At 46.6% G+C, this 19,739-nt stretch overlaps 1 protein-coding gene across 1 annotated transcript; it reads left to right on the top strand.

Moving 5' to 3' along the window:
* The first annotated feature begins 7,648 nt into the window (after positions 1–7,648).
* LOC101921002 (interleukin-17F) lies at positions 7,649–13,597 on the top strand. The gene is made up of 3 exons (XM_005239203.3): positions 7,649–10,115; positions 10,953–11,197; positions 12,533–13,597. Exons 1-3 carry the CDS (start codon positions 10,089–10,091, stop codon positions 12,768–12,770), a joined length of 510 nt encoding a protein of 169 aa, XP_005239260.1. The 5' UTR covers positions 7,649–10,088; the 3' UTR covers positions 12,771–13,597.
* The last annotated feature ends 6,142 nt before the right edge of the window (positions 13,598–19,739 follow it).

Raw genomic sequence — 19,739 nt, 5'->3', positions numbered from 1 at the left:
CTCATTGCACAGGGAGGGGGAGACACCCTCGATTTTCTATTGCACACAGACCTGTTGAATTAGAAAAGCCTGATTTCTGAGCTGCCCTCATCCAGCACAGCTGTGATAGCAGAGTTTTAGGTTTGAAAGGGATTTTGCATGTTTTTAACCTCCTAAAGATCTCTGGTAGGATGCATTGCACTTCTACAGAGTGCCCTTAGACCTATGGCTTGTGAAACTGCAAAGACTGGTGAAGGTGAGTTAAATGCAGATGGTCAGAGTTGTTCTGTCTCAGTGTTTTGCTATGCAGAAGCTGAGCCAGCATGCTCTGCTTCTGCATGGCCACTGCTGTCGTGGCTGTGTGCTGCAAAGCCCCCAGGCAGGAGCAAGGGGCCAAAAATATTCAGGTATCTTCTTCAGGGTGTAGGTGGTATATTCACACCAACTCATCTGTGGGCAAGGGAACCAAACTTTTTCTTCTGGAAAGGTGCTTGGGTGCTTTGATTATCAGAAGTTCCCTGTGAATTTCTGCAGCTCTGACATTGCCCTGCTGTAGGAGTGGGAACACTGTCACCTCCCTGTCTCCCCTCTGCTTCTCTCTGACTTTCGGGGGCTGCTGCTCTTCGCGCTTCACAGCAGGAATCAGGGAGGGCATTTGGTGAGAGTAGCTTTTTGGAGCCACCTCCTTTTTCTGCTGAGGCCTTTGTGTTTTCCCTGTACTCGCAGCTGGGGAACTGCTAATGCTGTAGTTCCCACGATGGGACACCAGGAGGCGCTCCAGGGGATGTAAATCTTGGGTTCATTTTACCATCTTGCAGATATCACAGCCTCGGATGGTAGGATGTAGTTATCTACCTCCCCCATGTGCTGGTGGCCACCTCGGGGTATCCTTTGCAGTTGCTCAGGCCCTGGGGAGAGGGGTCTTTGGTAAGCGAAAAACAGATCCATGATCCTTGGAGAGAAGCTGACTTGGCTGGTGGGTCTGTGGCTGGTCCATAGCTCATGGGAGGGTTGGTAGGGGAACTGGTGAGCAGAGCAGCCACCTGGCAGCCACCAGGTCCTCCAGCATCCCTGCTCCTGAGTGCAAGAGCAGATCCCTGCTTTACAAGGGGACAGGGGCAGGTCTGTGCAAAGGGAGCTTGTAACTACTCAGTAGCGTAGGAAATGGAAGGCAGCAGGTAGATGTTTGTGAGGATGTATAGGCAGCAGTACCACAAGGGCTGAGAATGCTTAGGAAGGCAGCTTCTTCATTTAGCTGCTCTCTGGCCCACGTGGGCTGTGTTCAGGCCAAAGAAACGTACCCTCGAATGCTCCATATCAGGTTTTGGTCTGGATAAACCAGTGAGTGGTTTCCTCATCCCTGTCAAAAGAATTCAGGCAGGAGGTGCCATGGTGGGAGTAGGTGGGAGAGAGGAAGGAAGGAGTGGGATGCAAGCAGCATCAGCTTGTTGTCAACATTAAGAAAATTGTTTTGGCAACGAGTGGTCAACTAACCCTATGGATGGAAGATCTGGACGTACAAATCCCAAAGGCAGAGAGGTTTGTGGGGATCAGCTGAGTCTGACCAACAGCCTGAATCGGCGATATTCCAGAGGTCATCCAGTTTTTGGATGCTCAGCCACATGGACACTGAAGCCACATCTGCTCTAATGAAATAAACAGTGACAGGGCACAGACTTGGGCACTGCACCTCAGCTAGCTGTATTTTTTGACTGGTCCTTGGCACTTTTTTGATGGGCTTAACTAGCCCTCTCCCAAACAAGTTTTGGCCATGATTCAGGAATATGCGTGGGCCAAAGAGCAGTTGTGATATAGCCACTTCATTTTGGAGACTGGGAGCTTTTCATACAAGCAACATAGCCAGGCTGTGCCATTTGGTTTCAGTTCTAGAAAACAGTCTTTGCAACTGTATAATTTACTTTTTTTTTTTCCTAATATTTGTATAATATTAATTGCTGTTATCTTTTGTTTCCAGGCTTCATTCTTGCTGATGGAAAAGAATTGATAGAAAATTCTGGAATGGATGAAAATGATGATGGAGTTTATGATACTTACAAAGAAAAGGAAGGACACCATAGAATAAAGATAGTAATTCTCAAGAAACCTGGCTTGAGCAATGTTAGGGGCTATATAGGAAGATCCTGTGGGAAGACAGCCTGGCAAAAGATTACTAAATCTTGAAAAAATAATATGTAATGCAAACTGGGTGAAACAAATTTTATTCGATTTAGATGGGACTAAGTCTAAGCATCTGCAGGAGTTAAGGCTAATTGGCATTAAGATTAATAAAGATTAACTGTGCCTGTGGCTCTCTACTGAGTCTTAAGCAAACCTAAATTGCCAAGCACAGCTCCAGGTGCCTTGGTTTTAGATCACAGAGATCAGCTGAACTGAGCCAATATATTGGATTCTTTATGGGAAATCTTGGAGAATGGATGCAGCAAACTGGAAAGAGGGAAAAAAAAATGGGAGAAAGAAAAGGAGAAACTAAGGAAAGGTGTAGTTCCCTGAAAACTGCAGGAAGAGATAATCAAGCAAACGTTAATATGCAGTACATGCAGTAAAGGGATGGCAAGACTACAAGGTAAATCGTACCAAGCCAATCTAACGTTCCTTGACAGGTAATGGGATTTGTGCTTAGGAGATGGACTGTAGGTGTATTTTATCTTGAGCCGTATTAAGCCTATGTGCCTAAGTTGCACATAACTCTCATAAGCATGCTAAAAAAGTGCTCTAGTAATGAAATTAGGAGGTGGTGGGTGAATACTTGCTTGGAAAAGACAGGCTTAGATAAGAGTACTTGTGGTATGGGGAGGACGAACAGAGCAGGATTCCCACAGGGATTTGTCCTTGGTTCAGCACTGGTCACCCCTTTGATTAGCAAGCTGGGTAAGAGAAAAGAATATCTTCCTACTAATACTGGCAGATGATGGCCGGTTGGGAGAGGCCTTGAATGTTCAAAAACCAGTTAGAATTTAAGAAATAATATGGAATATATAGTATCCAGTTCAATCAATGTGTGTATAAACCTCCGAATGGAAGTAGGGAAAATCATGTGCCTTAGAGGCTGGAGACTGATGGGGAGAGAATAGTCCTTTGGGAAGAGGCTTGTCATCGAGCAAGTAGATCACATACTAAACATGAGCCAATAAATGTCATGTTGGTGTCAAGACCCTGATATATTGGGATGTATAAGATGTTGTGGAGCCTAAAAGACATGGTAGTTTCGAAGAAGAAAGAAATAAGCTTTTTTTCCTTGGCCACAGAGAAGAATAATAAGCTTATTTATAAAAAGCAGATCTTCAGGAATAGGTTAGGCAATGAGCAATTGGGAATGATTCAGGCAGTGGTGCTGCTGCCCTGGGGCTGAGCAGATGCACTAAGTGCCTTTTGGAGATCTCCCATGTCCTACAGCGCGTAGGGAAATAGTGCACAAGGTGCCAAAGTGTGTGAGATTTCTGTGACTCCAATTTGGCTATGTGATGCCATTCCAAACCACCGTACACTAAGAAGGGATCGGACCCAGGCTCTCCAAAGGATCTGAAAGCACAGTTGGCCAGCTATCTCCATGTCTTTGTGGCCTGACCTATGGAAGACCTGTCAGGCGGAACCGTACAGCGTGTGACTGCAAATGCAACCTACATTTGTCTAAGGAAGAGCCTGTGTGTGAGCAAGAGGCAGCAGGGCTTTCCCCAGAATGGCCTTGGTAATGTGCTGACTAAAATTACCTTGATGGGGAAGACTCAGATAACAAAGCTGTGTCTGCGTGACCAAGACTTTTCAGATGAATCCTGCAAAGCAAGTGAGAGAATAAACTTCAGCTCCCACTGAGAAATGGGGAGGGTGCAACCTCTTTTGAGGGACATCATGCTCCTTTAGAGGTTAAAGACCAGAGGTAGTAAAAATAACGATTCAGGGAATCTAACATCGGTAAGGAAAGAGTTTGGTGTTGTATGTTCTCTGTTGCTCCCTCTCAAGTCGTGTCCCTAATAATTTACCTGTCTCATCCTTGCTGCGTGGGGGGGGGGGGGGGGGGGGGGAGGGGGAGAACAGAAGCTCCAGTTCTGGCCCTGACCCTTGTTTTGAGGTGGGTGACCTGACCCACCTCATTACTCAGCTCATCTGCCTGCTACCTGGGCTCGGTCATGCTCCAGAGGTGTGAATGCAGTGTTGGGCCACGTGCCCCTGGTGCCTTATTTCACACGCTGTGCCTTAATATTATACGTCTTAAGCCCACGGTGCCCCTCACTCCCTCCAGTGCTACTGAATGCCCTATTTACCTGCCTGCTGATGGCACCCAGGCTGTGAGCACCCAGGCTGCAAGGGGCGAGGGGTGAAATAGCCACACCAGCACCCTCAGCATCACCCTAATCCCTGCTTACCACTCAACCCACAGCTCTGGCCAAAGTGTGAAGCCAAGTCAGAGCTGGCAGCCAAAAATGAGGTTTGCTCATAGAAGAAGCCCAGAGTGCTGCCGGTCCCCACCAACAGTGGCACAGAGCTGTGGTCACTGCGTGCTGGAGCAGAGCATGCTGACGGCCCCCGTGCAGAGCTTTTGGCTGCCCGGTATCTGCGGCAGACTTGGCAGCCACGTTTCCCCCAGCAATATTTAGTCTTTCCAGTTCACATCTCTCAGCTGTGGTCTGCAACTCGGTCATGAGCCTCGTCGGTGTGGTAAAGTGCCGTCAGCAAACCCTGCTGGGGTGAGCGGAGATGCGTACAGTCAGCTCTCCAAACCAGAAGGTAGGTGATTTTATGGCATCACACATCATGAATGGAAAAACCTAGGGTGGTCAGCAAGGCAGGAGTAAGCTGCTGAGGTACGAGCCCTGCCCTGGGCTTCAGCTGAGCTGTGCTCTGAAACGTTTGGCCTCGGCATCTGAAGGTTTCAGAGGCTGCGATTGCAGCCCTGTTATCTCCTTTGCTGCTGCAGGCTATGGCAGGTCCTCTGATGCTCTTCAGCTGAGCTGGGTGAAGACACCCACCTCCAAAAATGCTGCCTATGCTCACAGCGGCTTGCTGGGATGCAGACACACTGGGTGCAATGGACTCCATGCATGGGACAGGGTAGTGGTGGGGCAGAGGATGCTAGAGAGAAACATTACTCCCAGCTATATCCTGTTGATTTATTAGAATTCTGGCCATATCTAGGCACCCTAGTCCCTCCTGCATGGCAGGGCACCTGCTTCTAAAGCAGAAAATGACTGTGCCATTGTAGCGTGACCACCAGCTATAAACATTTGCAGAGATGCAGCTGAGAAACAGCGCTTGCTTTGCCTGGTAGCAAAGTCAGTGAAATGCAGGTCACAGTTCAGTGCCTGGTGTTTGTTCCTCTGGGTTCAAAGGCATTTGAGTAGTTGTGGTTTCTGTCTGCTCTGGAGTTTTAATTCCATGTTTCCTTGGAGGTGGTACAGGTGCCTCCTGTGAAGTGTGGAAGCTGAAATGTAGAGAGCTTAGAAGGATGTGGCATCCAAGGCCGAGCTGAAGTGAGGCATGTCTTATGCCTGAAGCCCCTGCAGTGCTATGAAAACCTTACCCTGAGTGTGTAATGAATCCTGCAGTGCAAACAGTGGATTTCTTGATAATAACTGACATGTAGAAGAGTTCTTGTAGGTGAAATTAAAAAATCTCTCTTTTCTTTCCCAGTCCCCCATCCCTTCTCCTAGCCCTTGCAACATGGGAGTGAACAGCTTTTTGAGATAACAACTATTTTTCCTCCTTTATGACAACTTATATCAAGTGACCTCTTTTAGATAAAATTTTCAGCAAACTTCAACACCAGTACAGTCATAGGAAATTTCAGGTCAAAGAGGGAATCCTTGCTAAAGTTATAAGCTGCTGAAGACAAAACGTGTGAGTGGAAAGTGGTGGCCAGGGCTTATAACCTAGTACTTGGCATGATAATGTCATTGCTTTGTCACACGTAACAGTTTCCTCTTAACCCCGTAGCTGCAAAATCCAACCCATTTCATGGCAATGCCCTTTTCCTTTCACCGTGAGTGCTCGGGGGGAAAAAAAAAGGGGGTCAGTTTCTGGGCATTTCTGTGATTTCCTGGTAATTCTACCCTCTCTTGATCTTCCATGCTCCATGTCTCAGTAGATGCATTCGTGGACATACAGATGTGAACAGTCAGAACAGGAACATGTGTCACAAACTTGGTATTACCTCAGGTGAACTTAGTAACCTAAAACATGACAAAATTTCGTGACATGAGTTGTGGTCTCTAAACTGTCAGTTGAATTGGACCACAAAATCATGACAACATCCTGCAGTGACATAGAGCATCAGTCGCAGGAGGTTTCTGCCAGTATTATTCAAGAGTGGTGATAGAGCAGGGACCCGGATTAGTCATTTCTCATTGGGAAATGCCATGAATCTGTAAAAGGCTCCTGCTTTTCAGGAGAATGGAAAAAGCCATGAATCTGTTAATGTTCTGGGGGACAGAGATGAATTTGTATGAAGAGTCCTACACTTCAGTCCTCCTCTTCCAGCCTGGCTACATGGCTTTGGGAGAGGCTTCTCCCAGGGCTTTTTTCTATAGATCACACTGGTTACATGGTCTTTTTCTGCAATAAAAATAGCTTTTACCCCCCCAGAGAGCTGCTGGTGCTTCTGGGGAAAGGTCTTTCCCCTCCAGTTTGTGGCTGATCCTCACTGGATCCCAGACAGCGGAGCCCTTCCTCTTGCTTCCCCTTTTATTTTCATGCCTCTCTCCCCTAATTATAAAATGAGGCTTGTTAGCTTGTGTCATTAGGAGCCTTTATTTTCCACGAACACGAAGGAGCGGAGGAGCAGTACCAGGTGGAGGAACCCAAGTAACGTAGTGCCAGTGCAGCCCCCGACCTGGCTCTTTCAGGGCTGTCCAAGGAGGATGGTCAACCCAAGCTCAGAAGTTGAGACCCACTAGACAAGTCACTGGGGGAGGCTTTCCCCACATTACCTTGCTGGTGACGGGGCTGTGGTACTCATTACGGTGTGCTGGGAAGAGCCTTCTGGGATTGTGCAAGACTTATTATGGGATGTTTAGGGGAAGGGGCAAAGCTGAGGAAAGGAAAGGATCAGGGTGGATCAGCAAGGAACAAACAGGAAAAGGAGAGGAGGGATGATAAGGGCTGATCACATGTGAGTGGGATGGTCAGCAGTACGCTCATGACTTGGTTTCAGCTGGGATAGAGTTAATTTTCTTCTTAGTAGTCAGTACAGCGCTGTGTTTTGGCTCTGATGTGAGAACAATGTTGATAGCACACTGATGGTTTTAGTTGCTGCTGGGTGACGTTTATACTAAATCAAGGGCTTTTCAATTCCAGCGAGAGGGCTGGAGGGGCATGGAAAACTGGGAGGGGACACAGCCAGGACAAGTGACCCAAGCTAGGCAAAGGGACAGTCCATACTATATGACGTCATGCTGAGTATATAAACTGGGGGAAGAAGGAAGGGCGGGACATTTGGCATTACGGCATTTGCCTTCCCGAGTAACCGTTAGGCGTGATGGAGCCCTGCTTCCCTGGGGATGGCCGAGCACCTGCCTGCCCGTGGGAAGTGGTGATGAGTTCCCTGCTTTGCTTTGCTTGTGTGCGCAGCTTTTGCTTTACCCTTTTCCCTCCACCTTTCCATTTTCTTGTTAGTATTATTGTTATTATTGTTGTTCTTACCTCTTTATTCTGTTTAAATTATTAAATTTTTCTTATCTCAACCCTTGACTTTTACATTCCTTTCCGATTCTCCTCCCCATCCCTCTGAGTAGGGGGGAGTGAGCAAGCGGCTGCGTGGTGCTGGGTTGCTGGCTGGGGTTAAACTATGACAGCTCGTCTGGCTGAGTTCTGTGCCTGATCACCCCAGCGTGCCCTGTCCTCTCATTAAATGATTTTCTTAGCTTTTTTTTTTTTTAGTGTAATTTCACTCTCTATCTTAAATGCGAGTGCTCCAAGCTCTAAGGGCTAGCAGCTGGGTGTCGTGTGTGTGTGCGTATTGTGTGAGTACATATGTCAGTGTGGAGATGCTGAAGACATTAAGCTGGAGTAGCTCCAGGTATTGAAGCAGCCATATATCTGGGCAGGATGCTGGGGAGACTGGAGGGTCTGCAAATTGGATACTGGGGATACTGGGAGGTCTAGAGCAGCTACTGGAGGGATTGTGGGATCTGGGGGTTGGCTACTGGTAAGGTTGTAAGTCTGGAGAAGCTGCCAGAGAAACCCACTGGTGTGTGTTTGTGTCTGTGCATGAAGCAATGGGGAGACTGGGGGATCCAGGACAGCTGCTGCAGACGTGGCCTAAGGCCAATAACGGGAGAAATCTGTTATGTATGTATGTATGTGTGTGTGCGTATACATATATATGTACCTAATTTCCACTAACTTTCACCTGACTTTCATCCTAATCAGCCAGAGAGAGGAACAAGATGAGATCATTGGTCCTGACTGTATTTGCTTGAATGATTTTTGCCTGTGTCAATCCATGTGGCTGGACATCTACATATGTATATATGTTATATACATGTTGCTTATATGTGTGTGTGTGTGTGCCTGTTGGGAATCCATGCTCAGCCTTGCTCCTAGATGGACATGGGGCATAGAGCTGTAGTAGCCTCACCTCTGCTGGTTTTGGTATTTGGGGCTACTGGATCTGGCAGCTCCGAACAAGGACAGCATTACCTTTTCATCACACTAAGGGCTTACACGTATATTTTACTGAACAGGCATGATGCACTGGTGCAGCAGAGGAAAAAGTACATTGGGAAAATCCTTAAGGAGCAATTAAGCCCATCCGGGCTTTAGCTGCTAAATTCTGCCAAGCCCTTACATTGTGCATACTGAAGCTTTATATACATTTATGATTTAATCAAGTTGGCGAGTTTTTCACAGGATCATCAAAAGATATCAAAAGACACTCCTAGTTGCTTGCCAAGATACCAAATCCATGTGGGTTTGCTCCAACAGTACCACAGGGGGTACTACGCTTTCAGCAGCCCCCACGCTTCACCCCACACCATAACATGTTGCTGTGCCATCACCATCTACAGTCACTGTGCTGGTGATGGTGATACAGCCCTTTCAGGCACTTTAAAATGAGACAAAAACCTGTTTAAAAATACTTTTTATTTTCTCCAGTCCCCACTGGCACTCAGAGGCGACCTAGGCAAAATGCAGTCCAGTATGGCTGTTGAGATGGTCTACCATGTATGCCCAAGGAGTCCAGCCAGGAGAAATGGTACTTCAAGGTCCATCCTGTAGACAAGGCCAGAGAAGGGGCAAGAAGCCAGCACTGCTATGGCATAGCTCAGGCAGACCCAAAGCTGAACTGAAATGAGGCTTCTGGTGATGGGCTGTGGAGGGAAACCCATGGTGATGCTGGTCAAGACCAGGAAGGCTTGTTAGTGCCCTCAGGGCCCTTACAGGGCATGCATAAATTTTTCAAAGAGCTGTCCAGAACACGTCAACATGGGACCTCAGCAATGAGCGCGAAAGCATCCCAGCTTCTGGTACCCTGAGGTACCCCAGGAGGAATTCCCCTGGAGATCTGCTCTTCCCCTGCCAGATCACCGCAGAACAGGAATCCCCGAGATGAGATGGGGGTGGATTGTGCAATTCAAGTAAATGGAGATTAAGTGTGAAGTTCCATGTGCTGTCCTCATTTTGAAACCCTTGTTGGGTGCCTGACTGCAGCTTGCTGATCTCTGCTATCTGGTTTATGTGAAGCACGTGGAAGTGCATCCACAGATGTGTTTCTGGTGAGAGAACACTAATATTAGAAAGTGGGGGTGGGAAGGGAAAAAAAAAATATCTGCCTGATCTATTTTTTTTTCTCCTTTTCTTCCCTTATCTGTCTGAATAAACTGTATTGGTTGATTTGGGATTCTGATGACACAGTATCTGCCCTCCTCTTTGTGGAGGCAGACGGAAGGAAGTGGGCTAGAAAATGAAATATCAGCTCCTAAAGTTGGGTCAGGTAAGCCAGCGCTATGCTGCAATGGAAAGGATGGTAGTGGTTGAACTTCACTACAAAAAGGAGACCACTACTGGCTTTGACACACACGGAATAGGTCTTTGAGAAGGAGAATTCTTGTGTTCTGTCACCGTGTGCATCCGCCTAAAGCAGCAGAGAGGTCGCCATGACTTGTGCCAGCTATGCTGCAGTGGTAAGTAGTTATATTTGGTGTAAGCATTAAGATATACTTGCTGCGAGAAAAAAAGGAGAATGCAGATCCCACGATGCTGTAACCTACAAGCAACCCTTTTGGTCTTAGTGGGAGCTGAATTGGATGCTAAGGTTGTCTGATACAGCTTTCTGTCCTGAGCTTTTGCAAATGGGTGTGATGCTGGAGTGACAAGGAGGCGATGGACTATGCCGGTTTTATCTGTGAAGGTAGCACTGCTGTTGTGGGATTTGGAGGGACAGTCCTTTTCTCAGACAATGTGCTATCAAAACTGTGCAGTGAATGTCAGTGGATTTAAGTTTCGACTTTTTCAACCTGGGTAGTATTTGCAGCACTGTCAACTCCTGTGACTTTCTTAAAAGCTTTGCATTTATCTGTCTTCCTAAATTCTGCCTCCTGGAAATGGCTCAAGAATCTCAGATTCCAGCAAGAAAAGGGTTATTTCCAGCAGGTGGCTGCTAGGTGGCCAGCCTTTCCTGTCCTGAGAAAGCATATGGCTTTCTAAGCCTAGGCATGGGGTCAGCTGAGGCCTTATCCCACCTCGTAGATCATAAGACATCGCTGTTTGGCTGCGGAGAAGGACCTTTCATAACTTGTTGGAGAGATGCTCTTCTTGGTGCAGAGTCAACTATGAATTAGAATTTGCACCAGAGTTTAGCATCTGTTCGTGATGGGTACTATTAACATCGTTGTGCCATTTGCTCATGCTGGCCCATCTTACCCAGGCATAAGCATGAAGATGGTCCAGGCTAGTCAAGACTCTGCTTTTTGTGCTCTCTCTTGACTGAACAGAGCTAACGACACCTGTCTCTCTTCCAGTTCAGATCACTGCTTTTGGTGCTGGTCCTCGCACTCACTGTAAGGTGCTCACCCCGTGGGAGGGTAGTTCATGCTCGACCGAGCAAGGACAGTGGCTCCCTGAGGCTAAGTGAAGATTGCCTGAACCAAAAGGATCTCAAATTCCCTACAATGGTGAAAGTTAACATTCGTATCAGCAATTCAGATCGTACCTTTAGGATGGTCCATGATGTCAGGAACCGGTCTCTTGCTCCTTGGGATTACAGGTAATGGTTTAGTTGTACCTAAATTGCCAAGGCTGTACTACACAGATTTTCTTGGTGGTGAATGATGGATAGTTCTCAGCATATGCCTGGAGTTCTGTGAATATTGCAAACAGTTCTTGACACATGCTTACGTTTTGATGTTGAGTTAGATTTCTCCAAGAGGAATGGTTTGCAGTGCAAAGGGACATCATTGGAACAGTTTCTAATCATTTTGTCCATCTTTGTCAGTCATAGAATCAAAATCATTTAGGTTGGAAAAGACTTTTAAGATCAAGTCCAACTGTTAATGTAGCTCTGCCAAGTCCACCACTAACCCGTGGTTTTAAAGTGCTATATCTACATGTCTTTTAAATACCCCCCGGGGGATGGTGACACAACCACTTCCCTGGGCAGCCTGTGCCAGTGCTTGTCAACCCTTACAGTGAAAATCTTTTTCCTAATCTCCAGTCTAAACCTCTCCTGGTGCAACTTGAGTCCATCTCCTCTTGTCCTGTCACTTGTTATTACTTGGAAGAAGAGACCAACTCCACCTATCTACAACCTCCTGCCAGGCAGCTGTAGAGAGCGAGAAGGTCCCCCTGAGCCCCCTCCTCTCCAGGCTGACCTCCCTCATCCCCCGCATCATACTGTCCCATCCCCTTCCCCAGCCCCCTGCCCGGCTCTGGACATGTTCTGCCCCCTTGGTGTCTGTCTGGGAGTGAGGGGCCAGAACGGACCCCAGGGCTTGAGGGACGGCCACACTGGTGCCCAGTGCAGGTCCCTGCTCCAGCCCTGCTGGCCATGCCATCCCTGACACAAGCCAGGATGCTGTTGGCCACCTGGGCCACCTGGGCACACAGCTGGCTCATGCCCAGCCGGCTGTCGACCAGACCCCCAGGCCCTTTCCCACCGGGCAGTTCCCAGCCACTCTGTCCCAAGCCTGTGGTGTTGAGTGTGGTTGAAATGATGATGAAACAAACTATTCCTCTAGAAAAAACAAAGACGTCAGTACACTGTATTTTTACATTTTCCTAACTGAAAGAAATTTTTGAATGCTGAAATTAAAACAAAATCAAAGAAAAATGAATAGTCCATTTGCAATCAGTTCTGTATTTCACCTAGCTCCACTGCATTCATCAACTCCCAAGGAACGGTCTGGCAGGATTATGTTCTCAAGATTTATTCAATTTCTAGGGATTCATTCTAAAAATGTTAAGGATAAGGAAATTCTTTGCCCATGTCTCATAGTGAGGATACACGGGTAAATCTTATGGTACTTCCATGGAGATAAACCAGAATAACCTGCCAAACCGTGTCATGCAAGTGCATAAGACACATTCATGTCCCCATCCCCAGGCTCGACGAGGACCCCAACCGCTTCCCCCAGGTGATCGCTGATGCCAAGTGCCGCCTCTCCAGCTGTGTGAACCCACTGGGGCAGGAGGACCACAGCCTCAACTCTGTCCCCATCCAACAGGAGATTCTTGTCCTCCGTCGGGAGCAGCGGGGCTGCCTGCCCACCTACCATCTGGAGAAGAAAGTCATCACTGTGGGCTGCACGTGTGCTGCTCCAGTCGTTCGCTACCAGTCCTAGTAGGAATTAGTAGGGGAGGCGACACTGGGAGGAAATATCTCCTACAAACATCCTGCTGGAGAAATCCCACAGTCGCCTTGCACACCAGGAATTCAACATGACATTTCCTTTCCAAATCTGAGCAAATTACCTCTAGAAAACAGTGCTTCTTGCTGTTATTAAGCTATGGATTTTAGAATGGGAACCACCAGGAGCTGGGGATGGAGGGAAGATAGAGGGATAGAGGAAAAGTGTTATCTGTGACTCCAAGCAGAGAGAGGGTAAAGCAGTGTGGTTGGGGTTTTTTTGTTGGGTTGTTTTTGTTGGTTTTTTTGGGGCTTTTTTTTGGTTTTGGTTTGGTTTTTTGCTTTTTTTTCAAAATTGTGGCTTATATCAGTTTGGTGAGTCAAATGAATCATACTTTCAAAAGTTGTCCTTGGCAGTAAATTGCCCTAATGTATACATATCAACCAGGATGGCCACAAAAAATTCCTCTTTCTTTACCTTCTCCCTCCCTTCCTCACCTCCTAGCCCCTTTTCTGTCTCTGGCCACCCCTGCCCACTAGTGTGTTACCACTGTAAATCTGACATAAATGCCACTGGCCCTGATTGTCATCACTCTCTGGGTTTGTGTCACTGCTGCTCCATGGGCAGCAGCTGCTGGCTTATTTCAGAGCATTTTGGGAAAGAATTGAGTCCACTTGCACTGAACGTTAAAACAGCAAAGTACTAATGAGTGTGTATATTTCTATTTATATCTTCTATTTATGACTGTATTTATGGCTTTGTATGTGCTCAGAGTATCAAAAAAAAAGGTAAATGTTGATCTGTATTTATTCAATAACTTAGCTGCTGAATAAAAAATGTATTTTATTTTAAAGAATATTGGTTTATGGTAGCTCATAATGAAAGCAGACACAGACAACGGGTTTGTGCTGCAGTAGCACCGAGAGATTTCAGCAGAGATCAGGCTTTTTCCGGTGCAGTGGTATGAGTAAGAGGGAGTGCAAGAGAACTTGCAGCCTCAGTGGATGAAAAGATGCAAAAATGGGCTGAAAGTGGTGAAGTGAGGTTATACAGGCAGCGCTGGGGGAGCTGGCAGCAGAGCCGGGTTCTCTAGACCTTGGGGATGATCTCTAGGGATGGTGGGAAAGGAGGTGGGAGACATCACATTGCAAGGGTGCAGCCGGAATTTGGGATGGGGGTCTAGCCTAGTTCATGGGAGCTGGGAAAGGCCTGTCCTGTTCTCTTCCAGGCAAGATGCCATCATTATAAGCAACCTTCTCCCCCACCAGCTGGATGGTTGGCTGAGCGGGAATGCAGGGCAATGTGCAAAGATGGCTTCATCTCACTGCTTTGTAGCTAGCCAGATACTAGGTGTTGGGCTTGAAGTGATTGATGAGGATCCCTCCACATCAAGGGAACAAGGAATTGTAGTTCCAGGGCAGGGTTGCCTGCTGAGCTGAGGTGTCCTAACACAGGAAAGGAGGAATTGCCCTTTCTCTCCCTTAGCTGCACAAGGAACACCGCCTAGCAAGGCTCACTATTATTTTATCAGCTTGCTGCAGTGTTGCTTTTTTTGACATTACTCATCTTTTGTCCAGAGCTGAGCCAGATTCTCAGACCTCTGAGCTGGTTTCTGCTGGTGGAGATTTTAAGCCTGTATATATATATATAAAATTATTTAAGCCTTGTTCACCTGCATTTAAACCAGGGTAAACCTGCATGCAAACATTCTCATTATTTCATTTTGGCTGCACAGAAGCCACTTCAAATTAGATCCACCTGGTGCAGGTAGACCCTGAGCTTCCTCCCCTGAGTAGGTCAGACGAGTTGTTGGGTCTAAATGACTCTTTGGTGCTTGTTTATCATGTCTGGTGTATTCCCTGCCCTGTGGGTCACGGGGAGCCAGTTCAGCAAGCTGTGTGTAACCAGGTGGGGAAACCACCTCATTCAGTTACAAGCATTTGTACTTATTTGTGGCAGCAGCTCTTTCATTATGACCACCAAGCTCTTGATGTGGTGGAGTGCAAACCCATGGAGGCGTTTTCTGCTCACTTTTGTGTAACACCAGCTCTCCTCTTACAGTAACTGCTGACCAGGAAATCTCATGCTGCACACCTCAGTTCCTTCTCCTGACCTATTTCCCTCTCAACAAACCTAGCTCAGGGGGTTGTCCTCGCTTGTTTTGCAGGGAGAAAACTACCCTACAATTCCCTCCTCAGACATAACTGCTTGGCACTGGGTTCATGGCAGCTGAACAGGTGTACGCTCCTGTGCTGATGCTCTGAAACACCCATCAGCTTACCCTAAGAGTTGGTCTACCTGGATGAATTATGAAGAGGCTAATTAAGCAAATGCAAAGGTAGCTAATTAAGGAAGTTTCATCTATGGGCCGTGAGGTTTAGCAGCCAGAACTATCAACTGCAAACCACACACCTCTCAGTAAGGCATGCGCTTGTACGTGGGGATTGTTTCTAATAAAAGAGGCAACAAGGGTTATTTCCTTCTAAAGGCATCATTCTTAGAGTGCAGCTGGTTGTAAACACGGGTTGTTATTTTTTAGGTGCTGGCTTTTGTGATGAGGTAGGTGCTTGGCTTTCATTTCCAGCAATCTAAGAACACGGCAAACAAGTTTATACTTCTTGTAAACAGCACAGTCATATCACCACCAAAAGCAAGTGCTGTTCACGGCCGAGGACCAGCCTTTGCTAAAGGCTTTGCTTATTTTTGTTCCCCTTGCAGCAATGGGCCCAGTCCCTGGATGCCCAGCTGGGAATCTCTGGCTCTGAAATGTAGCTTAGAGCAGCCTTCTGGGACTCGGTGGTTTTACCAGGAGAAGAGACACAGCTGAAGGTGTAGCAGCAGTCACACACCATCCTTGTAACCTACTGGGTTAAGAAGCCTATGGTCACAGGTTGGTATCTGAGCCTCATGGCCTTTCCTATTCCTTTCCTCTACTGATTGCTGGTCACTAGCCTCCTTTCCCTGTCCCTTTGCTCGCTCCTCCTCTTGGCCATGCCTGTTCTGGCAGTTCAGGCGGGGATTACGTTGGGTAGCAGCTCTCATGGGATGTTGGAGGGAGCAGAGACCCCTGCTTTAGGATGGGCTGGGGGGCACAACTGATGTCGGGCTAGGTATATGCCTCCTCCCAGACTTGTGCTGTGACCTGTGAGTCAGGCTTCTTCGGACAGGCGGATACTCCTGGGGCTGTTTGAAGGGACTCTAGACCAGGTCAGCCTTGTTCCACAGAATCATTGCTTTTAAAAGGGCACAGAAATTAAATATGTAAAGAATACCAAGGTTGCAACCTAAAAGGTTGAAACAACCCAAGAAATGTGTGTGTTTGGTAAGGCAGAGGAGCGATGGTTTGAAAATCCAGAAGCTGATGTGGCTTATTGTGAGTTAGACCTAACAGACAAAATTTTAAGGGGATGAGCAATTTGCTGGTCACTCCTCTGGAGATTTGTGGTTTGGTGCCAGGATGATGGGTATAGGTGATGAGGTGAGTTTCCATATTAAATGTGACTGCTGGCTGTCCTGGGATATGGCCTGACAGATCAGACTGCTCCCATGTCCCCATCATGGGGTAAAGTGTGAGACTTGCCTTTGTCCCCTTCCTCTTCTTCTTTGCCCTCTGGGATTGTTTTTAACCTTGTGCTTAAGAAGAATCTAGGTGAGTGGGCCCAGTCTGCATCTTCTACAGCATGTTACAAGGCGGTGATATTTAAAAAGTCCTGCTTAAAATGTCTGTGATTGCCTGATGCTGCTTGGCAGACTCAGAGCTGTGGGTGGGGGTGGGACTGGTGCTGGCTTTCAGGAGCTGAGAAGATGCCAGCCAGGCTCAGCACCAGAAACAAACCACTCTTTCTATCTTTGATACTCACAAAACCATTTTCCATCTTCGCCAATTATTGTCCATGCTTCCAGGGCTGGGTAATGGTAGCAGTTTCGAGCCCTCAGCTCTTCAGATGAACCCATTCCTGCTTTCTGTGTAACTTTTGATTTATTATTTCTTCAGAAAACTAGCTCAGTTTTCCCACCTTTTTCTGTAACTTCCACAAAAGATTAAAAATATATTTGATGCTCTTTGGGTGTTGTGGACTGAGTAGGCTCTACTCAAACCCCTGCTTTCTGGGCATAGCTTTCCATGAGTGAGTTTTAGTGGGTTTAGCCATACAAGGTGTCCTGTTAATGTTTTACTTGAATTCTTAGTAAGCACAGTATGTTTGTATCATGATCAAGGTTCCCTGTTCCAGTAAATGTTTATCTTCTCTCTAACTTGCCCCTATAATTTTTTGGGGTTTGATTTTTATTTCAGACTTCTGAAGTCTGTACTCCTGACCTCTTTCATGTCATAAGGCTTGCCAGACAGTTGAATAAATATCTTTTACAAGCATATGGTATCTGTCCAGCTTGCTTTGACAACTAGCAGTGATAGCATGGTTATCTGATCATTTGCTACACAAATCCAGTCTCAAACTTCCCTTTCTGCTGGGTTTTACTATCAGGTTGCCACGCAATCCAGCTACTGAACCGCTGCTGCTCAGATTTTGCAAACTGATGTGAAACTGAGACAGAGAGCAGCACTGGACTGGAAACCTTTGTGCTGAAGAGGGTTTTGCAGCAATGTTCTTACTCCACACCTCCCCATGATATCATTAAAGGACATCAAATTAAGCAGGAATTTGTACTGAAACTCTCCCAAATAAGAAATGACACGTTTTACCTGTTGAACCTCAAAGTGATAATAGCTGTGCAAGGGTGAAAGAGGGGTCCTACTCTCTTTGGTCTCCTATCGTGATCATTGTTGGCTGTAGTCATGAATGTTTGCTCAGAGGAACAAAGGCACCAATTAGGCGACCTCATGGCAGGGTGCACTGACTTTGAATTATTCTGCACCCTTCCAACTGAACACAGCAATGGGGAGGAAGACCTCTTAGCTCATGATGCTAGGAGTTAGGAGAGAACTTGCAGGAGGAAAGAAAATAGCCCTCTGGCCAAATGAATCCAGGTGATGAAACAATTAAACGGTCCTGCGGGAGCATGTACAACACCCAAGCGGCTCACAGAGGTGAGCATAAACTTGGCTTGAGGCCAAAAAAATAGAAAATGGCTGTGTCCTAAGGCACGGATTTAATTGGGTTGGCAAGTGGTCCAAGGGAGAGTGACATTGCTGGAAGGGCAAAGTGTCTTTGCAGCCTGTCCACAGAAAGCTGTTAGTGTTTTGTTACTCCAACGGTTTCATCTCTTGCTGACCTGCTTCTGACTTTTCCCACACAGTAGCTCTCAGCATTACTAACTAGTCTCCATTACTCATGTGCCAACCCCAGCTAACAGCACATCACTACCAGGTAATAAAGGGTGGGACTTACTGTAACTTTAACCGTTAGAAGTTACTTGGGCTGCTGTAGACAATTTGCCAAAGCTCTTTCTATAGTAAGTGGTAGGACATGGAGAGTTTATCTAATGGACAAGGCAGTCAGCTCTAGTTCAGTCTTCCTGGACTGATATAATTTATATAACTCCTTGAAAACCTCAAAGGATGAGTGTTCCTTGATATTTTTTTGTTTTGTTTTGTTTTTTTGTTTAAAGTCTGTTCCTGTGCTTAATATTCTTGGGACAGTCAACTGGGGTGAACCTCAGGACTTGCAGGGGACCTTAAGGAAGAGTAGTTGGAGATAAGGTAGGAAACAAGCTAAGTTCGGGTCACATATGGGCAAAGTTCTGTCAGTGTTTGAAGGAACAGGAGTTCATTGCCATTGCAGATACTGTGATCACTCAGACTTCATGTTTCCTTGGACCAGTGTGTATCTGCTAGGTCAAGGGGTAGTACGAAACCTGTGGCTGTGCTGTGAATTTATCTTACGGGCTGACCCACCTGATTTTGCCTGGAGTAGATTAGGGAGGGTTTAGGCTCACTGGCACAGCTGGAGGGAAAAACCTCCAGCAGTAAAAGTTGGGATGATTACATCTCCAGTTAGCACAGTTCTATCTGGAGAAGATGCTTTCACCTGAGAGGACTTTGCCTGTCATTAGAGACTTGCACCCCTGAGTTCTGCATCTCTAGAAATTCTCTATTTGCTGTTGCATTTGCCAGCGGCTTTTTGCCAGTGCCTGAGAAGGGTCACACCTCCCCGGGATGGCAGCAAACAAAACATCCACATCTTCACAAACTGGCCTACCCTTTGAAACAGGGAACATTTTAATCTAAGCATTTTCAACCCAAGGTGCATTTGCAGGGCTAGATATCCACCTATGCAAGTCCCAGCACAATGTAGTAGAAGTGCTGCGTCAGTGTGCTCTACATTTGGAGCGCTAACTGCTGACAGCGGATGTGTCGGAAGGACACGAGTACTGAGAAAACTACGACTGCAGTTAGCAATACGTGGTTATTTCCTTCAATTATCCACCCGACTCACTCATATGCTTCTCCTTGTGTACCCAGGCAGTGACCCTGCTGCACAGAAACTGTGTTGGATGGGTTGGGCTGAAATTCACTGATGGTGTTGGACCAAAGTTAAAACTCAGCAGTGGAAATGCCCTCACCTCTTTAGGGGGGGGAGTCTCTTTGTGCTGAAAAAAGTATTCAAAGTGTTGTGTTGAACCTCTCTTTACAAATTCCTTTCAGATAATTAGGTGGATAACTGGGTAGTGACCCACTGCTTTTTTTGCCAGTCTGCCTTTAATGTGAATCTATTGGGTGTCACTTGGTAAATCGTTTTCCTCCAGGCATCTTAGTTTCTCTTTCGGTAAGGTGGTGTTAATGATACAAGCCCTAGTATTTCCATGGGCTTTACGTTCTTCTGCAGCATCATGCAAATCTCTTATATAGTCATAATTGAATTGGGTGATTTCTTGCCTTATCAAAAAGGCTTCTTTATAAAGAATGGAGAATACCATAATTTTTTACTGTTTTAAATATTTTTTATTACCCAAAGATAAATAAACAGGTACATTATTACTAACATTTCCACCAGCATAAATAAA

The sequence above is a fragment of the Falco peregrinus genome, chromosome 7 (genome assembly GCF_023634155.1).
Source record: "Falco peregrinus isolate bFalPer1 chromosome 7, bFalPer1.pri, whole genome shotgun sequence".
In the NCBI taxonomy this organism is placed as follows: domain Eukaryota; kingdom Metazoa; phylum Chordata; class Aves; order Falconiformes; family Falconidae; genus Falco; species Falco peregrinus.
The sequence above is the reverse complement of the archived record's forward strand: the minus strand, read 5'-3'. Positions and strand labels throughout refer to the sequence as shown.

Excerpts from the sequence above, each read along its gene's own strand:
- LOC101921002 (XM_005239203.3), top strand. The coding sequence starts at position 10,089 with ATGACTTGTGCCAGCTATGCTGCAGTG. Across the intron at positions 10,116-10,952 it reads GTGCCAGCTATGCTGCAGTG|TTCAGATCACTGCTTTTGGT; the intron begins GTAAGTAGTTAT and ends TCTCTCTTCCAG. Across the intron at positions 11,198-12,532 it reads CTTGCTCCTTGGGATTACAG|GCTCGACGAGGACCCCAACC; the intron begins GTAATGGTTTAG and ends CCCCATCCCCAG.